This window comes from Budorcas taxicolor, chromosome 9, assembly GCF_023091745.1.
Source record: "Budorcas taxicolor isolate Tak-1 chromosome 9, Takin1.1, whole genome shotgun sequence".
In the NCBI taxonomy this organism is placed as follows: domain Eukaryota; kingdom Metazoa; phylum Chordata; class Mammalia; order Artiodactyla; family Bovidae; genus Budorcas; species Budorcas taxicolor.
Window position 1 is genome coordinate 77,727,153 of NC_068918.1, and position 12,001 is coordinate 77,739,153.

The 12,001-nt window shown below is 38.6% G+C and overlaps 1 protein-coding gene across 2 annotated transcripts in view; it reads left to right on the forward strand.

Moving 5' to 3' along the window:
- The window catches only part of TAB2 (TGF-beta activated kinase 1 (MAP3K7) binding protein 2), an 85,831-nt gene that overhangs the window by 52,039 nt on the left and 21,791 nt on the right, over positions 1-12,001 (forward strand). For both annotated transcript variants that reach the window (XM_052645600.1, XM_052645599.1), the window contains exon 3: positions 4,393-5,893. In XM_052645600.1, coding sequence (XP_052501560.1) covers positions 4,393-5,893 — 1,501 coding nt within the window. The remainder of the gene's footprint in view (positions 1-4,392; positions 5,894-12,001) is intronic.

A 12,001-nucleotide genomic window follows, 5' to 3' on the forward strand; every position in this document is an offset into this window, starting at 1 on the left:
ACTAGCCTAAAGATAGGATATAATGACCATAAACGACAAGCATTGACACATATCAGAATGTTAAAGATACAGGAGTTTATCATGATACTGAAAATGTGTCACCTTTGGAAGTTGCTAGGGCACCAATTCATTATTCTAAAAACCAGTAAAGAGAAAGAATTTATTTATCCTGCCTGTTCTGTGCAAAAAGTAATAGTTGAAAAGATCAAATTCTTTGAGGAAGAATTGCAGCTCAATACATGAAGAAGGAATCTTTTAATTGGAATACTACCCTTTCGCATCCCCTAATAAAGTTTCTCAACAGTGACGATCCCTGACTGCTAACAGTCATTAGCTGGATCAAGCTGTGACATCAGAACCTACCAATCAGCCTTAAGGTCAAAAAAAGACAGGCAGATATATCATTGTGTCTCCTGTGTGATACAATAAGAAACAAAGCCTACAAAGGGACTTGCCAAAAACCTGTGTGCATGAACCTGCGCAGACCTGTAGTGAAATAGTTTACAGTGAAATATAGGAAATAGTCATACCACAAGGGTGCAATCAGCCAATCCAGATGGGAAATTCTGCTCTACAAATGACCCATTTTTCAAAAAACAAATGGCTTAGAAAATTATAGAAAGAGGAGAGGGTTAATTATTATTATAAGATATCTAAGAAGCATATCAACCAAATTATGTGAACTTTGCTCAGATCCTGATTTAAACTAACTAAAACAATACCTGCAAGACAAGGGACTTTAACACTTATTTGGATATTATGTGATATTACGAGACAGGGGACTTTAATACTATTTGCATATTATGTGATATTAAGTACTGATTATTTTAGGATATGATAATGCCATTTGCAGTTATATTTTAAGATACATATTGATGTAAATACAGATGGAAACAAAATAATGTCAGGCTTGATCTAGCTTAATAGGAGCAGCTGGAACAAATAAATTGGTGAAGAAAGATTTGCCATATAAAGATTGATAATGAATATAGGAGAGTTTGTGATATTTGGACTTCCCTGATAACTCAGTTGGTAAAGAATACACCTGCAATGCAGGAGACCCCAGTTTGATTCCTGGGTTGGGAAGATCCACTGAAGAAGGGATAGGCTACCCACTCCAGTATTCTTGGGCTTCCCTTGTGGTTCAGTTGGTAAAGAATCTGCCTGCAATGCAGGAAACCTGAGTCTGACCCCTGGGTTGGGAAGATCCCCTGGAGAAGGGAAAGGCTAGCCATTCCAGTGTTCTGGCCTGGAGAATTTCATGGACTTTATAGTCCATGGGGTCACACAGAGTCAGACACAACTGAGCAACTTTCGCTTCACTTTACTTGACTTGTGATATTTACTGTGCTTTTATATGTGTTTAAACTTTTCTGAAACAAAATGTTTAAAAAGTATATTTCCTTTTATCCTATTGTAGCCTTGTAAAAGTCCCTGTGAACTCTTTCATGGTTTTGCTAATAAGAAGTAATATCTGTAGAGAGTAAAAACAACCTAAGGACCTGTGAGTTATGGCGTAGCTGGGACTAGGATATATTAATACTAATGAGAGATTATAAAGAATTAGGGATTTTTGAGATCTCGAGGAAATTAAAACATTTGTAAATATGGATGTCAGCTTTTGAAAAGGAAGTGTGGGATTGGATTTAGTAGGGAATATGCATTTTAATTTGGGAATGTTAGCAAAAAGGAGATGAGAAGATGAGGTCTTTTGTGACTTAGAAGGGAGAAGAATTTCCTAGGAATAGCAATAAACTTAGTTTGAAGCAAAAGCACCAGTTAGGTTTGGCAAAAAGATAAGGTCTTAATATGAAAAAGAGTAATCAGTCGATAAAGATTGTGATGAATTTTTAAATTTTCTTTGAAAAACTAGTGTGTATTAATTCAGAGCTATGTGTAGGATAAAAGGATTTTTATGGTATGAAAGATTTGAACTGTTGGTTTAAGAGGGAAAAAAGTCCAACCTTGCTCACTAATCTTTTCTTTTGTGTTACCTGTTCAAATTGTGAACTACCATTTCTTAACAAGACTTGGAGATGCCTTTTAGTACCATTTTCTCTACTAAGATTTTATCTCATATCAAATCACCTATAGACATTTTAACCTGACTATTCATCCTTTTTATCTCTAAAATTCCCCTTTCTGTCAGGCTCTTAGTCTTCCAGTTCTCCTTGAATTCTCTTTCTCCCTTATAGCAAACTGTGTTGACTATTTGTGAAGTGAAAGTGAAAGTCACTCAGTCGTGTCCAACTCTTTGTGACCCCATGGACTCTACAGTTCATGGAATCCTCCAGGCCAGAATACTAGAGTGGGTAGCCTTTCCCTTCTCCAAGGGAATCTTCTTTACCCAGGAATCAAACCGGGGTCTCCTGCATTACAGGCAGATTCTTTTCCAACTGAGCTTGTCAGGAAAAGACTGTTTGTAGTCTTTCATAATTTGTTTTCACAGTCAGTCATTATTTCATGTCTTCTAACTGATCTTCTTGTCAAAAAGTTTCCCCTGTCTTCTTTCAGTATCAGTGAAGTTCTTTATCTTCCCCAGAGACCCTTTGTGTCTTCACTTCTCTGTTAGCATATGTTGATTGGCTCTTCCCATTTCCTATATTAAAGTCCAAACTCCATAGTGTGACTCATTTTTCAAAACCGTGAATTATTTAATCCCAATCTGATTTTCTAACAGTTTGTTCCACAGAATTTCCAACAGAAACCTTAAACTCCAGCCAGATCTATTCCAATTACTTTGTTTAGAACATACTTTTACTTACTGTCACACTTATGTCTGTATTTACTCATGCCATTCCCTTCAGCAGGAATGCTTTTTTTCCTATTCAGGTCCTCCATTTACTAAGGAAATCAATGAGATTGTACCTCCTTCATGAACACAGTCCTTTTTACAGTAGCCTACAATATTAACTCTCTGTTTAACTTCAGTACCACTTATTATTTGGCACATGTTCATGTTTTTAAAATGTTACCTTTTAACAAATCCATATTTTGTTTCCCTAATTGAGTTGCAAGCTCTTCTAAGGAAAAGTCTGGGTTTATACATCATTTGAGTCCTCCACAGTCCCGAACAGAATATTGCACACATTGTGGGTGTTCAGCAAATATTTTTATGGATAATTTGTGAGTAGTGGTTAGTCAGTCTCTTCTTAAGAAACAATCCAGTCATTTTTTGGTTTGTTTTTATTTTTTTCATTTCTCTGGAGTAGAATTATTGATGCTGTCTAAAGATGTGAACTCAGCCCCTCAGATTCTGGGGGCTCCCTTGAACTTATATTACATACATATACATATGTGGTTTGTTTATTTTTAACACTAAAGAGGAAGCACGTAAGGAACTGTGACACCTTTGTTACGAATTTTAGAACTTTTTAACTTAAATACCACAAAAAATAGTTTTTAAAAGGTCGTTGGTTTGAAAGAATGATACATAACACATGAACATGCAAAGTATTAATTATATAGCAAGCTCCAATGCTTTGGCCAGCTGACTCATTAGGAAAGACCCTGTTGCTGGGAAAGATTGGAGGCAGGAGGAGAAGGGGACGACAGAGGATGAAATGGTTGGATGGCATCACCAACTTGATGGACATGTGTTTGAGCAAGCTCCAGGAGTTGGTGATGGACAGGAAAGCCTGGTGTGCTATAGCCCATGGGATCGCAAAGAGTGGGACATGACTGAGCGACTGAACTAACTGATATGTTTACGTTGAGTATTTATATTTTGTTTGACATTCAAACTGCATTTTTAAATAAGTTGCAGTGTTACTATATTTGCATGAATCTGTTCTGTAAATCAGTCAGTTCAGTTCATTTCAGTTGCTCAGTCATGTCAACTCTTTGCAATCCCATGGACTGCAGCACGCTAGGCTTCCCTGTCCTTCACCATCTCCTGGAGCTTTCTCAAACTCGTGCCCATTGCATCAGCAATGCCATCCAACCATCTTATCCTCTGTTGTCCCCTTTCTTTATTTCTACTATAAAATAACTCCTATTATAATTATTGTTTGTTAGAGAACTTACCATTACTTTAGTAATGAGGATTTTTTTAATCTTTATTAAATTTGTTAAAATATTGTTTCTGTTTTGTGTTCTGGTTTTTTGGCCAAGTCACATGTGGGGTCTTAGCTCCCTGACCAGGGACTGAACCCACACCCCCTGCACTGAAAGATGAAGTCTTAACCCCTAGACCACCAGGGACATCCCAGTAATGAGGATTTTTAATTTAGTTGTTTGCATTAATATTAGTTTCTCAAGAAAAAAAGGCTCAAATGTATCTGTTATAATTGTACTAACTAATCTCTGATTAATCTTGTAATATTTTAATAGCAATGAGAGTATATGTGTTAGCTTCTGGTTAACACAAGCTGTTTTTATTTTGTCTTATAGAATAATAATAACCTGGATGCCTGCTGTGCAGTTCTCTCTCAGGAGAGTACAAGGTATCTTTATGGTGAAGGAGACTTGAATTTTTCGGATGATTCTGGAATTTCTGGTCTACGCAATCACATGACTTCTCTCAACTTGGACTTGCAGTCACAGAATGTTTACCACCATGGAAGAGAGGGAAATAGAATGAATGGAAGCAGGACTCTAACGCACAGCATTAGTGACGGGCAACTTCAAGGTGGTCAGTCCAATAATGAACTGTTTCAGCAGGAGCCACAGACAGCACCAGCTCAAGTTCCTCAAGGCTTTAATGTTTTTGGAATGTCCAGTGCATCTGGTGCTTCTAATTCAGCACCACACCTTGGATTTCACTTAGGCAGCAAAGGAACATCTAACCTTTCTCCACAAACTCCAAGATTTAATCCCATTATGGTAACGTTAGCCCCAAATATCCAGACTGGTCGTAATACTCCTACTTCTTTGCACATACATGGTGTACCTCCACCTGTACTTAACAGTCCACAGGGAAATTCTATCTATATTAGGCCCTACATTACAACTCCTAGTGGTACAGCTCGACAGACACAACAGCATTCTGGCTGGGTATCTCAGTTTAATCCCATGAACCCTCAACAAGTTTATCAACCTTCACAACCTGGTCCCTGGACTACATATCCTGCATCCAATCCCCTGCCACATACCTCAGCCCAGCAGCCGAATCAGCAAGGCCACCAGACCTCTCATGTCTATATGCCCATCAGTTCACCTACAACTCCACAACCACCCACAATTCATTCGTCTGGTAGCTCACAGTCTTCTGCCCATAGCCAATATAACATTCAGAATATTTCTACAGGACCTCGAAAAAACCAGATTGAAATCAAACTTGAACCCCCACAAAGAAACAATTCTTCGAAATTGCGTTCTTCTGGACCTCGAACCTCCAGCAGTTCCTCTTCGGTCAACAGCCAGACCTTAAACAGAAACCAGCCCACTGTTTACATAGCTGCCAGTCCCCCAAATACTGATGAGGTGATGTCCCGTAGTCAACCTAAGGTCTATATATCAGCGAATGCTGCCACAGGAGATGAGCAGGTCATACGAAATCAGCCCACTCTCTTCATATCCACCAACTCTGGAGCATCTGCTGCCTCCAGGAATATGTCCGGGCAAGTGAGCATGGGTCCTGCCTTTATTCATCACCACCCTCCCAAAAGTCGAGCAATAGGCAATAACTCTGCAACTTCTCCTCGGGTAGTGGTCACTCAACCCAATACAAAATATACTTTTAAAATTACAGTTTCTCCCAACAAACCCCCTGCAGTTTCACCAGGGGTAGTGTCTCCTACCTTTGAACTTACAAACCTTTTAAACCATCCTGATCATTATGTAGAAACAGAGAATATTCAGCACCTCACGGACCCTGCTTTAGCACATGTGGATAGAATAAGTGAAGCACGGAAGTTGAGTATGGGATCTGATGATGCTGCCTACACACAAGGTAATAAAAATACTGCAATGGGATCATTTTCCATTCTGGGTTTAATTGGTGTACATTTGACTTCACTGCAGAAATGGGTATCGGTATCATTATTTTATGTTGTAAATGTTGTCCAAAATAATACTATCTTAAGAACTTTTGAGAGTATTCATATAAATTTTAAATATATCAGTTTTATTATGTTATAACTTGAAGCTTGAATGATAGCCTTATCAGATGTTCCGAATAATCACCTCTTGATTTGGTTGCTCATAAAAGTTTGTTTTCACCTGTAGTGATGCTGACTTTCCCTTTAAATTTTCTGCAAATAAAAATTCCTAAAAACATGTATTTTAATAAGAGATTAGTGAACTAGTATAGCAAACTCTGCCGTCTTTGGCCAAAAGAATCCTCTGTTCTTCATTGTTCTAATATGGTTTTGCTTTATTTTGTATCAAAGTCTAAATTGCTATGCATTCTTGAATAACTCAAAAGTATCAGTAACAGGATTCAGATTTCTCTTTTTCTTTTCAGTCTCCCTTAAACATCAGTTAATGCAATCTTTTTGTTTGGAATTGTGAATAAGAATTTCAAATCTATCTCACTTGGTTATGCTTTTCAGAAATAGACTAGTTAATATTGGCATAATACTAAATTATATCTATATTAATTCAATTAGAGATCATTTATATCTGACCTCTTAAGTTATTTAATCTTCAATAGGAAGCTATTAAATTCAGTCAGATAGAAAAGAAGATAAGTGTTTGTTTCTTCAGTATTGACAAAGGTTTTGTAAATTAGCCAAAGTCCTTTAGAGTAAGGATTTATCATAATCATCTATACCCCTGGTAAACTGTTCTCAGTATTATAGGTTGGAAAATACTACACAGTCACCCCCATGCAGTAAATAGCCTCCTACTACTAGTAGTACCACTTCTCCTTTTTAAAATTTCTAAAACTAATGATTTTACTGCGGAGTTTCATAGAGGAGGTTTGGTTTGTTTTGACTGGTTTGGTTTGTTTTAAACAATTATATTCTAGTGATTCTCAACCCATGCTGGGCTGTGGTGCTTTCAAATTCTTAATCACCTTTGAAGCTTTCAAAACATAAAATTGCCCAGGTTCAGCCCCAGACTTGCTCAATTAGAGCTTCTGAATGGTAAAGCCTAGCTGCATGTGAGCATACATGTTCATGTGTGCACATGTGTTTTAAAGCTCTGTGGGTTATTGTAATTTTCTAGAAATTGTGCCGAAACTTTATGTTCCGTATATCAGTGACTAACCTGAAGCCATTTCTGTTTAGTTTTGGCAGTAAGTGATTTTTAATATGACATCATGTTTTTCCACTGATACTTAATTCCTATTCTTACCCCAAAGTCCTTTCTTCTTCTCTCTCCATCGAAGTAGATTTCCTATGTTTGGATAGTTGCTAATCTTGAAATGGAGAGTATTTTTTTCTAACGATTTTATTAATATATAATTGACTTACAGCACTGTATAAGCTTAAAGTGTACAACATAATCTGACTTACACACATCATGATATGATACCACAGTAGGTTTAGTGAACATCCATTGTCTCATATAGATACATTTAAGAAATAGATTTTTAAAATATTTTTTCCTTCTGATGAGAACTCTTGAGATTTACTCTTTACAGCTTTCATTTACAGTGTGTAACAGTGTTTTTTTTTATCTTTACTATACTGGATATTACATCCCTAGTATTTATCTTGGGAGAAGGAAATGGCAACCCACTCCAGTGTTCTTGCCTGGAGAATCCCAGGGATGGGGGAGCCTGGTGGGCTGCCGTCTATGGGGTCGCACAGAGTCGGACACGGCTGAAGCGACTTAGCAGCAGCAGCAGCAGTATTTATCTTATAACTAGAAATTTGTACCTTTTGACTGTTTGCATCTAACTCCCCTCTCTCTCCTCCCCTCTGATAGCCACATATCTGATGCCTCTTAAGTTATCTGTTTGTTTTTGAAGTATAATTGACTTACAGCACTGTTTTAATTCCTGGCACTCACATCATAGTGATTCATTATTACTGTACATTTCAAAATGATCATGATTAGTCTAGTTGTCACTTGTCACCTTACAAAAATATTACATAACTGTTGACTATATTCCCCCAGAGTACATTTCATACCTGTGACTGAGAATTTCATAACTGAAAGTCAGTACCTCTTAATCTTCCTCACCTGTATCTCTTCCCCTCCCACCCTCCTAGAGTGTAATTGTTTTTATGAAGATAACTTGAAAAGGGGAATATTTTACTAAAGTAGACATAAGATACTCATAAATTGACTAGCATATGAAAATAAAGTGTTGCTTAAACTTGCTGTCTCCCATTTCTCTCCCCTTCTTTCTTGAGCCTACTCTATGGCCAGGGTTTTTCCCACTGCAGCACTCCTGCTCCTGGCAAGGCCGTCATTGACAGCATCATTATAAACCCAGTAGTCTTTCAGTCCCTGTCTTTCCTGATGTGAGTTGGTAGCGCTCGCTGCAGTCGAGCACCACCCTCTTCGCTGTGAAACGTTTTGTCCACCTGACTTGGCTGCAGTATGCCACCCTGGGATCCCATCTCTCCTGGTCGACTTTGGTGGTTCTCCCTCGTCTCTCTGACCTTTCACTTCTCTGAACAAAGAAGTGAGATCAAAGCCTCAAAGTTCAGTCCTTGGGCTTTCTCTCTTTTCTGTCTTTACTATTCCCTGGATGATCTCCATCAGCCTCATAAGTTTAAATTTTATGCCAAAGCTCCCAAATGTGTAACTCTAACCTGGATATATTTCCTGAATTTCAAGCAGTTTATTTAACTATCTCCTTAACATCTCCATTTAATGCATCCCAGGTTCACTGTGTCTGAAAAAACGTCTTACATTGCCCCCAGCTTACTCTTCTTGTCTCCATTAATGACATCTTAATCAGGCCAGAAACTTCAGAAACACCACTGACTCCTTCCTTCTTTCACATTTGACATATAATTTGACTAAATCCTGTCAACTTTAACTTTGAAAGTGTATCAAGAATTCTCTTTTCTTACCACCCCCATCCATTGTCACCACTCTGCTCTGAGCTACCATCTTCTCTCAAGGGCTTTATTACAGTGGCCTACCTGCTTTCACCCTCGCCTACATAGGGTCTTTTAACTCAGCGTCCACAGGAATACGGTTTGAAAAACGTAAATCAGACTGTATGACTCATCTGCACATGATCACCACCTTTTCATTCAGAGATCACTGGCTCTCCCTCATCTCTTACTTTTACTCACCACCTCACTCACTCTGTCCCAGCCCTGCTGGCCTTCGTGCTTCTGCCCCTTAAACGTTAGAAGGCATACATTTAAGGCCTCTGTGCTTGCTGGTCTCTCTGTCTGAAATTCTCTTCTCCCTCAATATACGGTTAACTCCTTCAGTCCCTTCAGGTCTTTACTCAAAGTCACCTTTTCAGTGAAACTATTTCTGAGATCCCTATCTGAATCCACCCCCCAGCATTTCCTATCTCTTCGTCTTTGCTTACATTTGCTCAAGGGGGAAATGAATAATGTTAAGATCAGATCAGTTCAGTTCAGTTGCTCAGTTGTGTCCGACTCTGTGCAAACCCATGAACCACAGCACTCCAGGCCTCCCTGTCGATCACCAACTCCTAGAGTTTACCATGTCCATTGAGTCTGCGATGCCATCCAACCATCTCATCCTCTGTTGTCCCCTTCTCCTCTTGGCCCTCAATCTTTCCCAGCATCAGGGTCTTTTCAAATGAGTCAGCTCTTCACATCAGGTGACCCAAGTAAGGGAGTTTCAGCATCAACATCAGTCCTTCCAATGAACACCCAGGACTGATTTCCTTTAGGATGGACTGGTTGGATCTCCTTGCAGTCCAAGGGACTCTCAAGAGTCTTCTCCAATACCACAGTTCAAAAGCATCAACTCTTCTGCACTTCTTTATAATCCAACTCTCACATCCATACATGACTACTGGAAAAACCATAGCCTTGACTAGACGGACCTTTGTTGACAAAGTAATGTCTCTGCTTTTGAATATGCTGTCTAGGTTGGTCATAACTTTGCTTCCAAGGAGTAAGCATCTTTTAATTTTATGGCTGCAATCACCATCTGCAGTGATTTTGGAGCCCAGAAAAATAAAGTCAGCCACTGTTTCCACTGTTTCCCCATCTATTTCCCATGAAGTGATGGGACCGGATGCCATGATCTTCGTTTTCTGAATATTGAGCTTTAAGCCAACTTTTTCACTCTCCTCTTTCACTTTCATCAAGAGGCTCTTTAGTTCTTCTTTACTTTCTGCCATAAGGGTGGTGTCATCTGCACACCTGAGGTTATTGATATTTCTCCTGGCAATCTTGATTCCAGCTTGTGCTTCCTCCAGCCCAGTGTTTCCCATGATGCACTCTGCATATAAGTTAAGTAAGCATGGTGACAATATACAGCCTTGACGGACTCCTTTTCCTATTTGGAACCAGTCTGTTGTTCCATGTCCAGTTCTAACTGTTGCTTCCTGACCTGCATATAGGTTTCTCAAGAGGCAGGTCAGGTGGTCTGGTATTCCCATCTCTTTCAGAATTTTCCACAGTTTATTGTGATCCATACAGTTAAAGGCTTTGGCATAGTCAATAAAGCAGAAATAGATGTTTTTCTGGAACTCTCTTGATTTTTTGATGATCCAGCAGATATTGGCAATTTGATCTCTGGTTCCTCTGCCTTTTCTAAATCCAGCTTGAACATCTGGAAGTTCATGGGTCACATATTGCTGAAGCCTGGCTTGGAGAATTTGAGCATTACTTTACTAGTGTGTGAGATGAGTGCAACATGTTAAGATACATAACTACTAATACCTGCTGAAAGCTTACTATGTGTTAGGCATTGTTCTGAAAGCCCATTTATTTCTCGTAACCAAATATAAAGTAGACACTAGTAATATTCCTATTTTCAGCTTAAAATGCTCAAGAACAGGTTGATACCTATACAAAGGACAGGTAGCAGCATCAAGATTCTCACCTAGGCAGTTAACAGAGCCCACAGCACTATAATGTCTTTTCAGATTTTCAAAATGAACCCTCTGAAAAGATGGTTCAAGTTTATCTTGTACCTTCATATAACCCGTGCTATACCATGTATGAGGGGCCATGTATGGCTCAGTTTGAGAAGCATGGAGCTAAAAGATCACTTAATAAAAATAAATAAAGGCAGCTATTAGGAAAGAAGTCACAAATAGATGATATGTAGATATAATTAGAAATTACTTGGAACAATAAAGGAATACCCTGAGTAGGGGTAGGAAGCACTTTATAAAGACACTTGAAGGTAGAAAAAAAATTGCTAATGAATAAGGGATGTGGTTTGAGAATTCAAATCCTACCCAAAAAAGCAGGGTTTCCCAGAATGGGCCACTCAGATTATTTCTCTTTGCTAATCACCTTCAGACAGCTGGAACAACCATGATCACTTTCCTTAAGCATACCTACATACATATGGAATTTCCTACCACTTGTATGGCTGTGTACCCTTGTGTTATCTGCGTGCGTGTACTGTAGTGGGGTGGCTGTTCTTCGACCTCTTATCTCGTTTTCTTTCTAGTTACCATGGAACGAGTGTTGACCGAGACTTAAGTATCATCCAATCAAATCAAAGGACTGTTCCTTCCTGCACAATGCATCTCTTGCATTGTTAACTTATGCACGTGTAATGCTTTGCCATTTACACAGCACTAAATGAGGTGACCCAAATAACACTGGTCTTTAAGTAAGGATCTTTTCTGAACTCTTAATTTGTGTGGTGTGGGTAATAAAGAGAAAAGAAATGTCCCTGCTTCCTGCAGTGAAATTGATCTTTCTAAAGCTCCTGAAACACTGTTTCAGAGTAGAAAAAAGAAGTTGAGCCAAGTACTAGAATCATAGGAAAATATTTTTCTCAAATTGAGGAGAGAACATGTATCAATAACTTGGTAACCAAAATGCATTATTTTTAACTTACCATTTAACATTTGAAATATATACTACAATAAAAATTTCAAAAATGAGAATTTCTTTATAATTTCTTATATGCCCTCTGTTGTAGAATGAGAGGGAAGGAGGACAGTTAGTGAAACTGTTGCTGAAACTCAGCCTCTGTT